This window comes from Pelecanus crispus, chromosome 2, assembly GCF_030463565.1.
Source record: "Pelecanus crispus isolate bPelCri1 chromosome 2, bPelCri1.pri, whole genome shotgun sequence".
In the NCBI taxonomy this organism is placed as follows: domain Eukaryota; kingdom Metazoa; phylum Chordata; class Aves; order Pelecaniformes; family Pelecanidae; genus Pelecanus; species Pelecanus crispus.
In genome coordinates this window covers 82,703,722-82,719,213 of record NC_134644.1, presented here as the reverse complement: position 1 = coordinate 82,719,213, position 15,492 = coordinate 82,703,722, and the positions used below count along the sequence as shown (strand labels likewise).

General features: G+C 40.3%; 1 protein-coding gene across 4 annotated transcripts in view; it reads right to left on the bottom strand.

Moving 5' to 3' along the window:
- PIGN (phosphatidylinositol glycan anchor biosynthesis class N) overlaps positions 1-15,492 on the bottom strand; it is a 110,197-nt gene that overhangs the window by 44,955 nt on the left and 49,750 nt on the right. For all 4 annotated transcript variants that reach the window (XM_075728168.1, XM_075728164.1, XM_075728165.1 and 1 more), the window contains one exon: positions 2,441-2,519. In XM_075728168.1, coding sequence (XP_075584283.1) covers positions 2,441-2,519 — 79 coding nt within the window. The remainder of the gene's footprint in view (positions 1-2,440; positions 2,520-15,492) is intronic.

Genomic DNA, 15,492 nt, shown 5'->3' with positions numbered 1-15,492 from the left:
GAAAAAGGTATGTCAACTACTGAAGAGATCACAAGTCTGCCGGTGGGCAAACTCACCCCAAATCAAGTCATTCCTGAGGATACAATTAAGAACTCATATTTGCAACGCAGAGCTGCCGAGTTGAGGAGGCAAAGAATTAGCTATACCTCAGCAGTCAGTAATGCACTGACCTTTCTGCATTGCAATATAGGAAGCTGAGGATAACCAGAGCACAGGCACAGGCCCGATGTGTTAGTGATGAAGAGTGAACTTGAACACATGGGGCACTCAAATGAACACGGGGTAAAATTTATATATAACCAACAACACAAACTTGCAGGTTCTACTGCTGAAATGTATAAAATGTCTCCTACAAGTAAATGTGTGACAGCCAAGTAGTAGTATTAGGAAACCAACAAGAAAACCTGCTACCACAGCAAAATATATCTATTGATTTAAACTGAGCTATTTCCAATTTACAATGAGGTAAATAAAAAGGCACAAGGTATAAAATAGATTTAGCTGTCCTGTGCATAAAATAGCTATTTATTACCCTGAGAAACATATTGGGGAAAAAGAAGAGCTGAACCCTAACACACAGTGGAATTATTCTTCCATGCATCTGGCAGGTTAAATGTAATCTTACATATTCAACTTTTTCATGTACTTTTTAACACAAAAGTCAGTGACCAGACTAAACCTGTTAAAATGAAAGACTTCTTTGTATCATTTAGCTCTACAAATTATTTCTGTGAATGACAGAATACAAGCACTGTACCCACGAGTACCCTGTTGCACAGTGAGTGGTAGCTAACGCTTAGGAAAGTAATACCTGAATTGGGAAGCACAGAATGATTCCACATATGGCTCCCAGTCTTTGACAAACTGAAATGTGAAATTAAGAACAGCTGGTTCAGGTAAAAGAACAGAACAAAGCAGGATCTATGATGGGGCAAGACATCTTACTTTTTTCCATGCAACTAGCAGCGTAAGAAGTGTGAACATGAACTACATTCCTCAGTTTCTCTCTCAATTTACCCTTTTTTACAGTGGAAAATAAAAACACACCATGTGTTAGTATACTACAGAATGGTAACAAACAGTTTAAGAAGTATGAGATAAAAATACAGCAAGTCAGTATTACTCATTAGAACTGATGTCAAAATGCAAAATTTTGGAGATTTACAGTGGGATTTTATTTGTGTTAATAAGTGAGAGGTGCAACATAAAGAAGGAAAAAAGTTTTATTTCCCAGTTTCATTTCAAGTTAAACAAATCTAAATATTTACATAAAACAGAAGTTCCTTGTATTGGGTTTGCGTGGCAAGGTTTTGGTAGAGGGCGGGCTACAGGGGTGGCTTCTGTGAGAAGCTGCTAGAAGGTTCCCCTATGTCCAACAGAGCCAATGCCAGCCAGCTCCAAGATGGACCCACTGCTATCCAAGACCAAACCCATCAGTGACAGTGGTAGCGCCTCTGTGAAAACACATTTAAGAAGGAGGCAAAAAAAAACCAAAACCAAAAAACCACCAGGACACAACTGCAGCTGGACTGAGGAGTGAGAATATGTGAGAGGAATGGCTCTGCAGACACCAAGATCAGTGCAGAAGGAGGGGGAGGAGGTGCTCCCCCAACACCGGGGCAGAGATTCCCCTGCAGCCCGTGGTGAAGACCATGGTGAGGCAGGCTGTCCTCCTGCAGCCCATGGAGGTCCACAGTGGAGCAGATATCCACCTGCAGCCCAGGGAGGACCCCACGCTGGAGCAGGTGGATGCACCCAAAGGAGGCTGTGACCCCATGGGAAGCCCATGCTGGAGCAGGCTCCTGGCAGGGCTTGTGACCCCGTGGGGGACCCACGCTGGAGCAGTCTGCTCCTGAAGGACTGCACCCAATGGAAGGGACCCATGCTGGAGCAGTTCGTGAAGAGCTGTAGCCTGTGGGAAGGACCCATGTTGGAGAAGTTTGTGGAGGACTGTCACCCATGGGAGCGACCCCACGCTGGAGCAGCGGAAGAGTGTGAGGAGTCCTCCCCCCGTGGAGGAAGGAGCGGCAGAGACAACGTGTGATGAACTGACCACAACCCCCATTCCCCATCCCCCTGCGCTGCTCAGGGGGAGGAGGTAGAGAAAATCAGGAGTGAAGTTGAGCCCAGGAAGAAGGGAGGGTGGGGAGAAGGTATTTTAAGATTTAGTTTTTATTTCTCATTCCCTACTCAGTTTTGATTGGTAATAAATTAAACTGATTTTCCCCAAGTTGCATCTGCTCTGCCCATGACGGTAACTGCTGAGTGATCAGTGTCCTTGTCTCGACCCATGAGCTTTTTCATTATATTTTCTCTCCCCTGTCCAGTTGAGAAGGGGAGTGATAAAGCAGCTTTGGTGGGCACTTGGCATCGAGCCAGGGTCAACCCACCACATTCCTGTAAAAAGTTTCTAGAAGGCATATAGCAAAAACAGACTTACCGCTTCATCGTACTTCTGCTGCTGAATATATAGTCTTGTTTTCTTTAAAAAGTTGATCTGTTCAGAATCAGAAAGTGGTCTGTACAACAATATAAAGAGATATTAATGTTTCTTCTTTTCACAAGCAGAGGAAGAAGCAGAAAAAATTAACTTTGTAATAAAAAATTACTCTGGAATGAAACACAGCAAAATATTCTGAACTTCATTAGAGATAGTTAGGTAACTGGAACTAATCCATTCCTCTACATTCATCTTCACACTTGTGTCAACAATGCTGTTGTCTAACTTACCCCAAGATCTTTGCATGAAGAGACATTGCTTTTATGTAGGTGTTCCCATCTAATACTGCTGAAAATTATCTCCCTTGTGCATTATTATTGACCATTGCTCTGGACAAGCACTGCACATACAAGAATTAAGCAATTTAATTGATTTGATAGATGGTTGTAAGCAGTTCGTAAGCCTGTCAGTGTAGGAGGAATTCTTCAGGTTCCACACTAACAGTAGATGATGCCTAACAATCTTCTCTTTGAAAAAGAAGAGCTTGTCTCCTGTTACAGAGGGAGCTGTGAGCAGAGTCCCCAGAGCAGGGGATAATGCAGTTACCTGGCTACACAGAGATTAGTGATAAAAATCTCTTTGGTTTTAATGAATTTGATCATCAGCCGAAATAATTGCTACAATTCTTCCCTTGCAGAAAGTAGAAACATGGAGAAACAAGCCAGTCAACCAGCCTCCACCAAACAAAGAGGGAAGGAGCCATTTTTTCCTGCACCATTTTTTTTTTCCAAGATAAGGATGGCAGCAGGCAAGAGGATCCCAGGCTTATGCTGGGCAAGTTATAAGCCACAACACAGTCACTGTCACTCTAGGCACCACCATGGGTCACAACTTTCTGATAGCTGATGAACGCATACAGCAGTTTTCCTTCACGCCTTCCACAACACTGCTGTGGCACAGCATCATCTCCTCAGCATCCCCAGCATGATGGCCCAGTTGCATGCCTCCCCCTCCTCACACATGCTCCTTCACATGCCTCATACACAACCACCAACTTCATGTTTCAGGCTGTGCCAAATCAGGACCGGCCCGGGGGTCTCACTCCTACTATTTCAATCAACAGCAAATCACCTGTGTGGTCACTCAGCTGAGCCACAGGGGCAGGTCCTGATCTTATGCAACTACTGCATGAAAATGCTCATTCCTGCAGCTCCCATCGGCTACTTGGGAACCACTTCTGCCTGACACCCAGAAGCAGCTGATACATCATCATCAATATAGACATATCATATATTGAGTCCTAAAATATCTTAAAAGGATTCTGTGCCTGAACAATCTGAATTTTTATTACTAATAACATCCTGGTATATTTTGATACTGTTTCCTTGAGTTCAGAGCACTGCAGTATTGTGCAGAAGTCTTCTAAAACATATTGGATAATAGCAGCAGCAATGTTATCTTACTTTTGAGAAGAGTAAATGAAATAACTGTATTAAAAAATGCTTGACTCTCTTCAGTCTAGAAAAGAATCTAAGGATGGTATCTGTAGGAAGAGATGGCAAAGGATGGCAAAGGAAGAAAGAAGGAAAAGATGATGACAAGGTGATGGTAAGTGTTTGATCGCCTTAATTCTGGGGGGGAGAACTGAGGATTTTAGAAAACGAGAGTGAAAAAAAAGCAGAGTGACTGGTGGTTGCTCCTGCAACTTCATGACACGTCCCTATGAAAGCCAACCTCACAGCTCCACAGGGCAAGGGCTACCAGCATGCAGCCAGCAAGTGCGCACCAAGGCTGATGATGGCTCAAGTTAGAATCAGTTCTTCAAGTAGGCAAACCAGACCCAAGTCCTACTTCAAGGAAATCTGTAACCCTCAAGTTTTGCTAAATTTTTTGGCAGGGGAAAGGGAACAAAACACCAAACCAAGGTAGGAGTTTTCACCATGTGTGGCGATTAATAGGAGGAAAAAAGCTATCTTAGCTTTTAGGTAAGGATTTTTAAATATCTGGAATAAGTATTAAGCAGCTTTATTTAGGACTTAAATACATTCAAGATGTTCCTATGCTCACTGTCTCATTTTTATTGTTTTACACATACTATTTTCTGTGGATTTTATCCTTGTCATATTCAATGCAAATTCTTCATAAGCTAAAAAAAGCCTTATTTTTATCTTTCACTTTATATCTTTAGTCATTTAGCTATAAACCCCTTAATTATCTTTTTATTCTCAAGGAATCATTTTATTATTAATGAACAATAGTCTTTACCTATTCCTTCTCAGATGACAGCACCAGGAATCTCTGTACATGGATGGTGTAACAGAATAAATGGGGTTTTTAAACAGTAAAGCTTTAGTAAGTCAAATGCAGAAGGCAATTATTTTGTCAAATGGGGTTACCACTAGCAGGTACATTGTTAATTTTCAATAGCTAACATCATACCACACATTTTACCTTACTTCCATATGCACGCTTTTCAAAATGTTGAATTTACAATTGTCTACAGATTGTTTTTGTAAAGTTTATTAATTCCACCAGAAACTAAGGACTGTTCATATATAACTGTATCAAAATGCAAGTTTCACTCTGAATGCAAAGTTTGATTGTCAACTTAGATATATTTTGCCTCCATATTAAGCAAAAGCTCAAAGAAGTTATTAGAGAAATTTTGCATCTCACACCAGACTAGAAAGAAGAGTTACCAAATATGCTGACTATTTCTCAGTTAAGGAATGGATATAGCTCACCATAAGCAGTTTATTACCCACTGAGGACCCTGATTCACTTCCTAGAGCTGGCAAACTACATGTGAGATTTAAAAGAAGCCCCTTGCAAGATGTAGCAGAAAGTGCAGAGACAAAGCTTGAGCCACGAACAGAAGTGGAAAGTTGCGTATAGAAAGGCGGCAGGAACTTTAGAAATGGTGTTTCTATAAAACCTACAAGACTCAAACAACAAAACCACAAGGAAAATTTAAATCTGAGAAGTTAAAGTTTGAACTGTTCTTAGCACCACTTAATTTTAACTTAAACTATTTAAAAGGTTTTGAATATGAGACAGAGAGTGTTAGAAAAGAATAAACTGATCAGAGTTATTTCCCTGTGTTTTACTATGCAACATGCCAAAGGCACTACTAGTATGCCAATGTATTCTCAAGGTCACTTAATGCACGCATCCATGCAATTAATATTAACAGTAATGAAGTGAATTTACTGATCATTATTAGCAAGATTCTGAACTTTGCAAAGAAAACAAAGTTATGTATGTATATGCTCTTCCCAGCTATCCATCACCACAATCCAATTCTACCAAATTCAAGATGAATAGTCTTGACTAGTAAAATCAAAAGTCTTTTTCCATAACACAAAAACACCTGTCCTATTAATTAACAAGCACACACAAAGATAATTCAGTCAGTGGACTCAAACTCAACTCTGACCTCCTGTTCTTGTCTTGAAAGTACTGCAAAACACATGCACTGTAAAGTGTACTACTCTGAGGTTTAAGTTAAAAGAAAAACCAAGAACTCTATGGTCAAAATATTACAAACACACATGCATTCACAATATCTTCAGGATTCTAAAGACTTAAGATTACCTTCTTCACAGGAAACGATGGTGGTTCTAGAACACTGATTTTGTTTTTCACGATGGCTATCAAGAGATTAACTTTGTAGTTCCAGACAGAAGTCACAGCTTCATCCATGAATAAACATAATTAATTATGAAACAACAATAGGGCTAATTGTGCAAGTGCTTGTAAACTATCCCTTCTGAGATGTTAGCTACCCTTGTCATAAGTATACGTGACAGAATTAATCTTTCCAACACATCATTCACGCTTCATATAAGCTAAGTATTTGACAGCGCTAACAAGACTGTGATGAAGTATGTTCACCACAGCAATGTCAAGGGGACCTCTCTCTGGCCACTGAGTCTTGTTTATCATCACACTACAGAAATCACCATCCCCAACGGTACACATAGCATGCTGCAGTCAAATCATGAAATAAAAATCTTGGAAGAGGAGATGTCTTGCAAATACATCTGTATCCACCACTGCTAGTTTGTTAATTTTATTATGCCTGGTTATTTGGATAGTGATTTATAGTCATTTTATTGTACAGTAAATTTTCCAGAATTCCACTATAAAGAGTAACCCCTTAGGATCTGCAGTACTTTAACGCTTAAAACGCTGCAGATGTAATAATGAAAGGCAAGGAAGCATCACAGACCTGCAGATGCAACGTACCAAGAGAAAGGCTGAGATCTTTGCCTAGCTCACTGTCAGATGAAAACAAACTTATTTCAGCTGCTTCACTACAGACACACACACACACACTCTCAAATCCCTGTATGTAAAACTGAATAGACTACTCACACAAGCATGAGTACTTACTTTCTTCATGAGAACTTAATTTCTTGCAGGACTCAACAATCTCTTCAACATAAACTCCATGTACCTGACTACTGTCAGCTCATGCACATCTGCACCCTTGTATCACTGCCTTTTCACAGCCTCCACTAGAAAAAAAACCAAAACAAACAAAAAACCCCTGTGCATCCCACAACCCTCAGAGTGGCAAGATTTGCAGAAGACATAGTGATCACATTTCTATGACCCATATCCACCAGCAGCAGCAAATCAACAGCAGCTGCTCAGCAGACTTGAGTCTTCTAACTTTTCATATTGGCTGTTGGGGGATAGGGAGAAAAGGGCCAACTTCTCCTGTTCATTCAAAACTGAACAAGCTAGAGGATAAGGACATACATCCCTTGAACCTCATGGTAGCCCCAACAAGGCAGGGCAAGGCCATCTGAATAAAGCCTGCTAGGATTTTGTATGGGTCAGCTTCTCCTGAACACCACATAAGGTAGACCACCTCACTTCCTTTGCTATGATATTTCTAACTTCAAAATGGCTGGCATTGAAAGAGGCATCAGATTGCCACGGTCCAAACAATTCCAGCAACCTCTTCTGCCAAAAGGCTGAGCAGCCACAGGTTCTTGTTCTCTTCTCCAGAAAGAAGATCCCTGGCATCTTGGTAACTTCCAACTTGAAAGAAATCCCCCAGATTAACATTGATCCTCTTGCTATGAAGCTCTTCCACTGGCACCTTCCCACCAAGCAGCCCAGGACTCTGCCACCCACCCCTGTCCTCCTGACACTTGGGCACTGAGGGGGGCAGGTGCCAGTGCCTCTCTGCTCTCACCATGGGAGAAAACTGCCAGCAACAGAAGCAGCTGAATTATGTTCAAACTCCGTTTGCCACCCATCCCTCTGTGAGAGGGCCATACTAAGTAGGAAAGATTGCTTTCAGTCCAGGAATTCTGCAATCAGCTGAAATAGTACTTACAGGACCCACTATTACTGCTTTGATCCACATCACCACTGCTGGCAAAATGGCATCTTGAAAGTACAGATATAAGACTGGCCTGATGTTTTTACAGGGCTGCTATTCGGAAGTTATACAAGTAATCGAACAAGACTTTTTCAAAGCAGTAACAGGCTTCACAAAGTCAGTCTCCCATGAGAGCTGCCTTCAGACATTCCCATCATACAACAGAGACGACACCTCAGAAAGCATCAGGTGGGTAATGGGAAAGAAGACACACAGATCTGGCACTGAACACTATTAATTTAGCAGAAACATGACTGCGTGCTTATGCCTGCTCCACATCAAATTCACCCCAGTTAGCAACCCATGAGTGCAGAGACTTTATATTAATGATAGAGCAATCACAAACTAGCCTAACTTTAACGTTCTATTATTTCTTTTGAAGGCATGGTGCATAGCCTTGTAGAAGCAGAATGAAATGCACAATGCAAAACCTTCCTGCTTATCCATCAACGGCAGAGAATCATCGGAAACAAAGTGAATGGCAGGTGATGCAAAGTCATGAGTTCATTCAGCAAAGCATGGGAAAATCAACCAAATAAATATTTCAAAAATCAAAGTCTGGAACCACGATGTTTACTTTCTGTTGAACTTGCTGTGCAGTACAGAGTACATGATGCTACTAGGGGCAATGATGAGGAAAAAAATGTGTTATCGTTCTATGGATTTTACCAAATTACATATTTACATGAATTTTAATAGCCAGAAGCTGATTTTTCCCATTTTCAAAATGTGTTCAATTCCAGTTCTTTAGATATGCCTACTCAAAATAAAGAATTGTTTTACTGTATCTGCCAAAGAAAGACTGAAAGCACATACTATGAGACATAGAGACAGTCCTTTGCATATATTTCAGTTTTGATCAAAGAGTGAAGTTTCAAAGATTAAACAAGTTGCTGGGTAACTCAGTGATCCTTAATCTGTTCAGATGGCCTGAATTTTATTTTTTTACTAAAATATTTTCAGGTACGTTACTAAAACAGGCAAGTCCTATGAAACTTGATTTTCATAATTCAGAAGCAAGACGCATGTAGTTTACAGCCTAAAAAATTACAGCGATGTTTTTAGTGTGCTAAAGATGTGCTTTTTTAAAGAAAAGCTACTTCATATAAACCTAAAGGGTTTATTACAGCTTCCTAAAGCCCAGGGCCCTCAACATTCCCTCTCCTGACTTGATCTACTCTCTTTTCTCCTGCTGTTCCACAGCCAGGAGTTTCAGTCTTGGACTGTCTAAATTTCAAGTACGTTTTTGTGTTTCTGGATTTTCTGACTACTGTGTTAGATTGTAAATCAGCCAGGCTAGCTGTAGAGCTGTACTCAGTTATCTTTGCAACCTTTTTCTTTTAAGAAGCATTAAAAAGCACTGCTGCATGCATCAGGCACTCCAAAAGAAAGAAAAGGAGTAAGAAAGTCAGTAAGAGGCTCCTGGTTTTAAGTTCTGAGGTTTTTGTTCTTTAAAGCATAATGAAATGAAGGGAGGGGACACACACTTCCACAGGCCAAAGATAGCAAAAAGCACCTTTACTGACACATTGCAAAAACCTACCAAGTACAGGTATGCTTTTATATTCAGATTTACAAACACGCAAAGGAGAAAACAGCAGGACATCAGTGAAACCACAGGAAGTGGACTGACTGCTAATGGCCTAATCCTGGACTGTCAAATCCTAGGAATTAAAATAGCCTTTTAATTTCCACAAACCAGCATCCCTGATGCAGCATATTTGCATATTCAACAGCAAAGGGCCTTAGGATATTTATGTAAATCCTTTAGATAGCAGAGATGAGAGAAAAAGGAGCGGGCAAGCTAACTGCCAGCTGCCAATTCACTGAACAGAGAGAAACAATTAAGATAACTGGACTGCACACAGCAGATTTTGCATGCAAACTACTATGACAAGAGCTGCGGACAACCAGAAGCCAGGAGGGAGGAAGCCATGCTCTGAAGTGGTCCCTTCAGCCTGCTCAAAGCGGAACAGAGAAGCTGGATGCTGGGATCTATCAGGGGCAGGGATTTTGACCGAAGAGTCAGCAGGACATGATGCAGCACCCTTGAAAAGGGAAACAGCTTAATAAGGAGGATGAAGATCCTTGAAGGAAAGGAAACGCACCGTTTTTTAAAGCCTCCACTATTTTAGTACTGCAGGGGACACATGCTGACTCTAAATAACACCACCATACCTATGCAGCAAGTCAGTCCTCATCTCTGCAAAATGTATGGTGATTTATGTCATACATCAAGCTGGATCTAGATAGCTGCTGTGTTGTGGATGCGTAGTGTTGTGCCACAGGTTCTCTTCCACCCCATGATCCTACATGCAGCAACCCTCACCCTCATTGCACGAAGCCTCACAAGTTCCAAGAAAAGGGCAAAGGGATTTATACAAGGAAATAGAGAAATACACATAAATCTTGTGATATTTTATCTAATACATTAGCCTCTTAGCTCCTGCTGAAGACCTTACCTACTTCCTACTTGACAGTAAATCCAATTATGCCCAGTCCTCCTGCACAGAAGCCGCTGCCAGTAAGCTTTTCATGTACAAACTAAAAGCTCCTGAGTGTGCTGCTGAAACTTGAGACCAGCAGGATGGCTGCTTTCTAAGAGGATTGCATCGTCCCTGAGCAGCGTTTAACAGTGCTTCAGACACGGCCCATTCAGCGAAAGAGAAGTTGACAGTTTTGCCAAAGAACACGCATTTTATAGTGCAGGCATTGATTTCTCCCTAAAGAGATAATATATCTATTATTCAATCAGTTGCCTTTTTTTTTTTTTTTTAATAATACAAAGATATTATTTCCATTTGAGCGCTTTTGTCTCTACAGCACTACATTTCTATTTTTTGTTCCCATGTATATACACAGGTTCCAAAAGCCAAGGGTGGAGGGAAGAGGGCTGCCAGTCTGCCTCCCCGACACCAACAGGCTAAAGGTGCCCATACTGGCCTGCTGAAACAGGCTGATGCCTAGAATTCCCACCTGGTAACACAGTAGGGACAAACTGGAGAAAGCAAAAAGCTGGCTGCCTTTCCAGGGTTCACTAGAAGTTGACAGAAGCTGCTGTCCCTCGTTCTTGACCATAGGATAAAGGGGCTGAAATGTGTTCTCAGATAAATCAGTGCCTCTGCTAATTCAAGGTTCCTCTGGAGACACAAAGTATTCAGACAAATGGATAGGGAGAGTAATCACTGTGAGAAATACCCTTCCCCTGCTACAATAACTTCACCCTTTCCTCCTGACATCCAATCCTTAATGCATTGCAAGAGCAAACATTATCACATGTATCACAAATATCTCACGTACTACCATTTATTTAAACAAAACAAGAATAGTATGCTTCAAAGGATGTACTATGTTTACTGACACCTTACGGAACCCTGTCCCACTTACAGTGGAGGAGAAATCACTTCTTTCACCTTGCTCCAAATGTCAATTTTGTGGAAATATCTCTTATTTAAGTTTTGAAAGGCCATCAGACAGAGGAAACGATGTAGTGCTGTATCTCCAGTCATTAGAGAAAGGAAGAAGAGAGCGGTATTTGTGCATATGACATTTCTTTGAAGTTGCTGTACATCTTCAAAGACACTACGTTATGAAAGGGCTATTTTCTATCACCATGACAGATACATGATATGTAATTATGTGGAAAGACTCAGTGTATATGATTGATACTTCTTGCATCAAATCCATGCAAATGTTTAAGGAAGTTATATCTCAATTCATATTGGAGGGTAGAGGAAAGGGAAAGAGCTGCATTTTCATACGGAGACAGAGAGGCACATTTTTATTTAATAGCTGTACACTGCACAGTAAAAATGGAGCAACTTTCTATATAATTATGCAAGTTATAACTTGATTATACACACAAAAATAAGTATTCGGGATGATTAAAATGTAGTACTCAAGTTACTTAAAAAATGCAGCATCAAGATGGTATGGGATCTCTCATATATGAGAAGATACAAACTTGACTTTAAATAAGATACTTAACCTGTTTCCTGCTAAAAAAAAAAAAAAATCCTTATTAACATAAACTTCAAGACATTCAACAAAAAAAGCACAGGTAGTGGAAAGCAAGCACTGATTACAATTTAGCTGCTCATCTCTCATTTTTTTGTGTATGGTGGTTCTTAAACTACTGCTCCTGCCATCTTACTGTGAGGCACCAGGACCTGAACAGCTAGAAGCACAGTCTTTCCTGAAAGCACTGTATACACCAGGCATACACAAAAGGACTCCTGTTCTTTTGTGTAATTTAGTATCTGAAATCTCTTGTACCTGTTGGGATAATCAAATTGCATTAATTGGTTAAGAGGATTTTAGTGCAACATTCATATCCCATCTACTCACCTCACTACACTCTCCTCTTGCTACTCCTTGCAGGATTACTTTCACAGCCCAGAGATGCCAGCTTCGGGAATGCTTTTGCAACAGTAACATCTGGCCCCCTGGAACACTCCTCTTTGAACTGTGCCAGCTCGGCAGTTGCCTTAAGGTACATCAAATGGTCAGAAAGCTAGTTCTGAATAAGATAGTTCACTATCCTGGACACAGTTTTCCTCTGTCAGCAATCTTCAGATTTATCCTCACTCTTCCTTCAAAGCATCTGGCGTCTCATACCTGCTCTTCTTACACATAAAGGTCAAAGCATTGCGCCTATGTCTCAGAATCCTGACAAGAAAAGCCTCTGATTTTGCTAAGCAAATAATTTTTGAAAACATGTCTTTCATAGCTGGGAAAAAAAGGTAGGGAGTGGAAGGAAGTCAGAAGGAAACTCATTTCAGACAGTAAATCCCTTCAGGTATCCAACTGGAACTGCAGATAAGCATTCTAAACAAGTATTCACTATCAGCAAGGGACACTGTTCTGCTCTTGTGCATTCATTCCTCTGGGAGCAGGCTGTGCACCTTGCCTTGCAGAATATCAGCAGACACTTGGAGCTGAGCTCTTTCTGAAATGTATTTTCAACAGTTTCACAGGTAGCCTCAAGATATGCTTTTACACAGATTTGTTCTTTGATGAAGGCACTTTGACAAAATGAAAATGGCATTACTGGCAGCCAGACACATCCTTATTAATAGATACAGCTATTGAAATTCTAACCTGCCTCAAACCTGGTCAAGTAGACACTATTGAAGTTTCTATCACACAACACAACGATCAGCTCCATCCTCCTCACCATTATACACCTGACAGATGGATTTTGGAGACAGATGCAATTTAGATCCAAGTAGGAAAGGGCACATGTCTAATGGCCTCCTTCAGTCCCTGTCCATTGTGCCAGCCGCGCTTCTACTAGGGATGAGATTCCCTGTGGAAATCAGAAGCCTTACATCAATTCAAGGTACTTTCTCTGTTGCCAACATTGTGTAAACAAGGAGTAAAAATAGGCTTCTAATATATATATATATGAACTGGTTAATGCTTCGATGCAATATATTCAACATACAACTCAAACACTAGTTTTTAAGTCATTGTATCTGAAGGTCATGAACAGTTTTCTAGTCACTTGGTAATAAAACACTTGAAATTCAATCTCGGAAACAGGATTTTCCCCTCAGAATATTAAAACAAACTTTTTAATGCTATTGCTGGCTGAAAAATAAAGTTGATGTTTTTGTTAAGTTGTAGTTTCTACAGAACACATTATTTGTGAACATATTCTCCTCCCCCTTCCCCCCCAGCCCCTGATAAATGCATCTTCAATAGTAATTGTATCAATTTCTCTGAAACCAGAATGTCTCAATCTGAAATTTTACATCCAGAGTTCTTCTGGAACTCATATCTAGATTTCTGTTATACAGACTTTATTCAATTACATAATTTAATTTAAATAATTTAAGAAAGGCAGAGATATCTTTGTTCATTTTCAGGTTATCAAGATGCTGAAATATATATAAAATCCATAATATTTCAAAACAAAATATTTACATTTTCAATTTCTACATAACTTGATGGTCCCAAAGCACTTCAGACATGAATTACGCTTCATTAACCTCCAATAAACGAGGAAGGAATAAAACATTATGCTGGAGCACACACTTTCTGAGCTTCCAAGTTACAGATTTCAGGCACCAGAAGGATTCAAAAAGTACATAACTCCTTTGTTCAACAACTGAAGTCAATGAACAGTGCTGGAAGAAGCTATTCATGTCTGAATGAAAGGACAGCAGTGCCTAGCAGAAACACAGCACAGAACTGTGCTCCGTTGCAACAGTGGTCAAGGCCAACCATAGATTAACACAAATTAGTGAGTAAACCTGGGCTGATAAGTCCAGATAGTGTATAGCTGTGAAGAATGTAATCTTCATACCATTACCAATTACTCTGAAATGTAGCACGGCATACCAAGAGATCTCTTGCTCCAGACACAGGAGTAAGCTATCCCCAACTTTGTCTTTTTAACTTCTCCTGAAAAAGGTAGAGTAACTGTAACCTTCTATACCCTTTTATCTACCACCAAAAAACCAGTGTTGCAGTAAAGCCAGCAAAAGGGGATACATGCCTTTCCCTAAATATCTCACCGATTCAAGCAAAATTTGTTTGGAGAACTGATGAGGGTTGCCTTACACTAAAGTATCAGATCATGACTTACAGCTGAAGCTCAGGCTCGTGTTCGCTGCTCATGCACAGTCAGTCACCTCCACGTGAAGGAGAGAATAGACCTGTAGATAGGTCATGTCTAAAACTACCTCAGGTCTTCCTTCAGTTCCTGCAAGCTGGACCACTAGGAAGTTATTCATCTGCTTAAAAATAAGGTGGTGTTCCACCACTTCATCCCAGCTATTACTGACTGGTTGGACAAGGCCCCTTGGTAGCTTCCCAGACATGGGCCCCAAGTTTTGAAAGTCAAGGAGAGTGGTGAAGACTAATTAGAATCTGGCCAAACTCCACCCCCTCCCACAGCACACTGTGGTTGAGTATTTGCATTAATGTGTGACCATCTGTGGTATGAGTCTTCTTCTGTTTTCCTAGAGTGAAAATAAACAATATCATCTTGAGGAAACAGAGAAAGTCTTTACCCATACGACATGCAAGCATAGGCACCTTTTGTAAAGTAATTCATACATCCAAGGAATTATTTTGGTCTCATACAAAAACCTTTCCTGGAAGGACCATTAACCCAAATTCCGATTCAGGAAAGTTTTAAGAATACCTAAAGAAAGTAAAATAAATTTATTTTTGCAATGGACCATACCAGAGTAATAGCATGTTCATACCAAGTTTTAGTCATATTTTCAAAGTGATAAATGTCTTGAGCACTTCCATTTGAAACAATCCAACACATAAAAAAAAAAAAAAGACAGACACCAGTCCATAAGGCAATCAGTAACACTTAGTTCCTTTCAAGATAAATTTAGCATTGAGAAAAACACACCCTATTTTACAGAATCAGTCTTATTTCTTGGGGAAAGGCAAAATTTAAACAAGAGCTGTGAAATCAAACTAATAGTCTTCCTCACAGAATCAAATGTGACTGACCATCCTTTCCATATGGCATTTTTGTTCCACACAGATCAGTAAATTCTTTGATAATGCATCTGTCATTCTTAATCAGAATTTGATCTAAAACATTCATTATGCACCTAATATTGACTTGACTTGTGTCTCAGAGACTGTCTTGAACCTTTCCCTTTGAAGAAGCTAGTGGTATAAA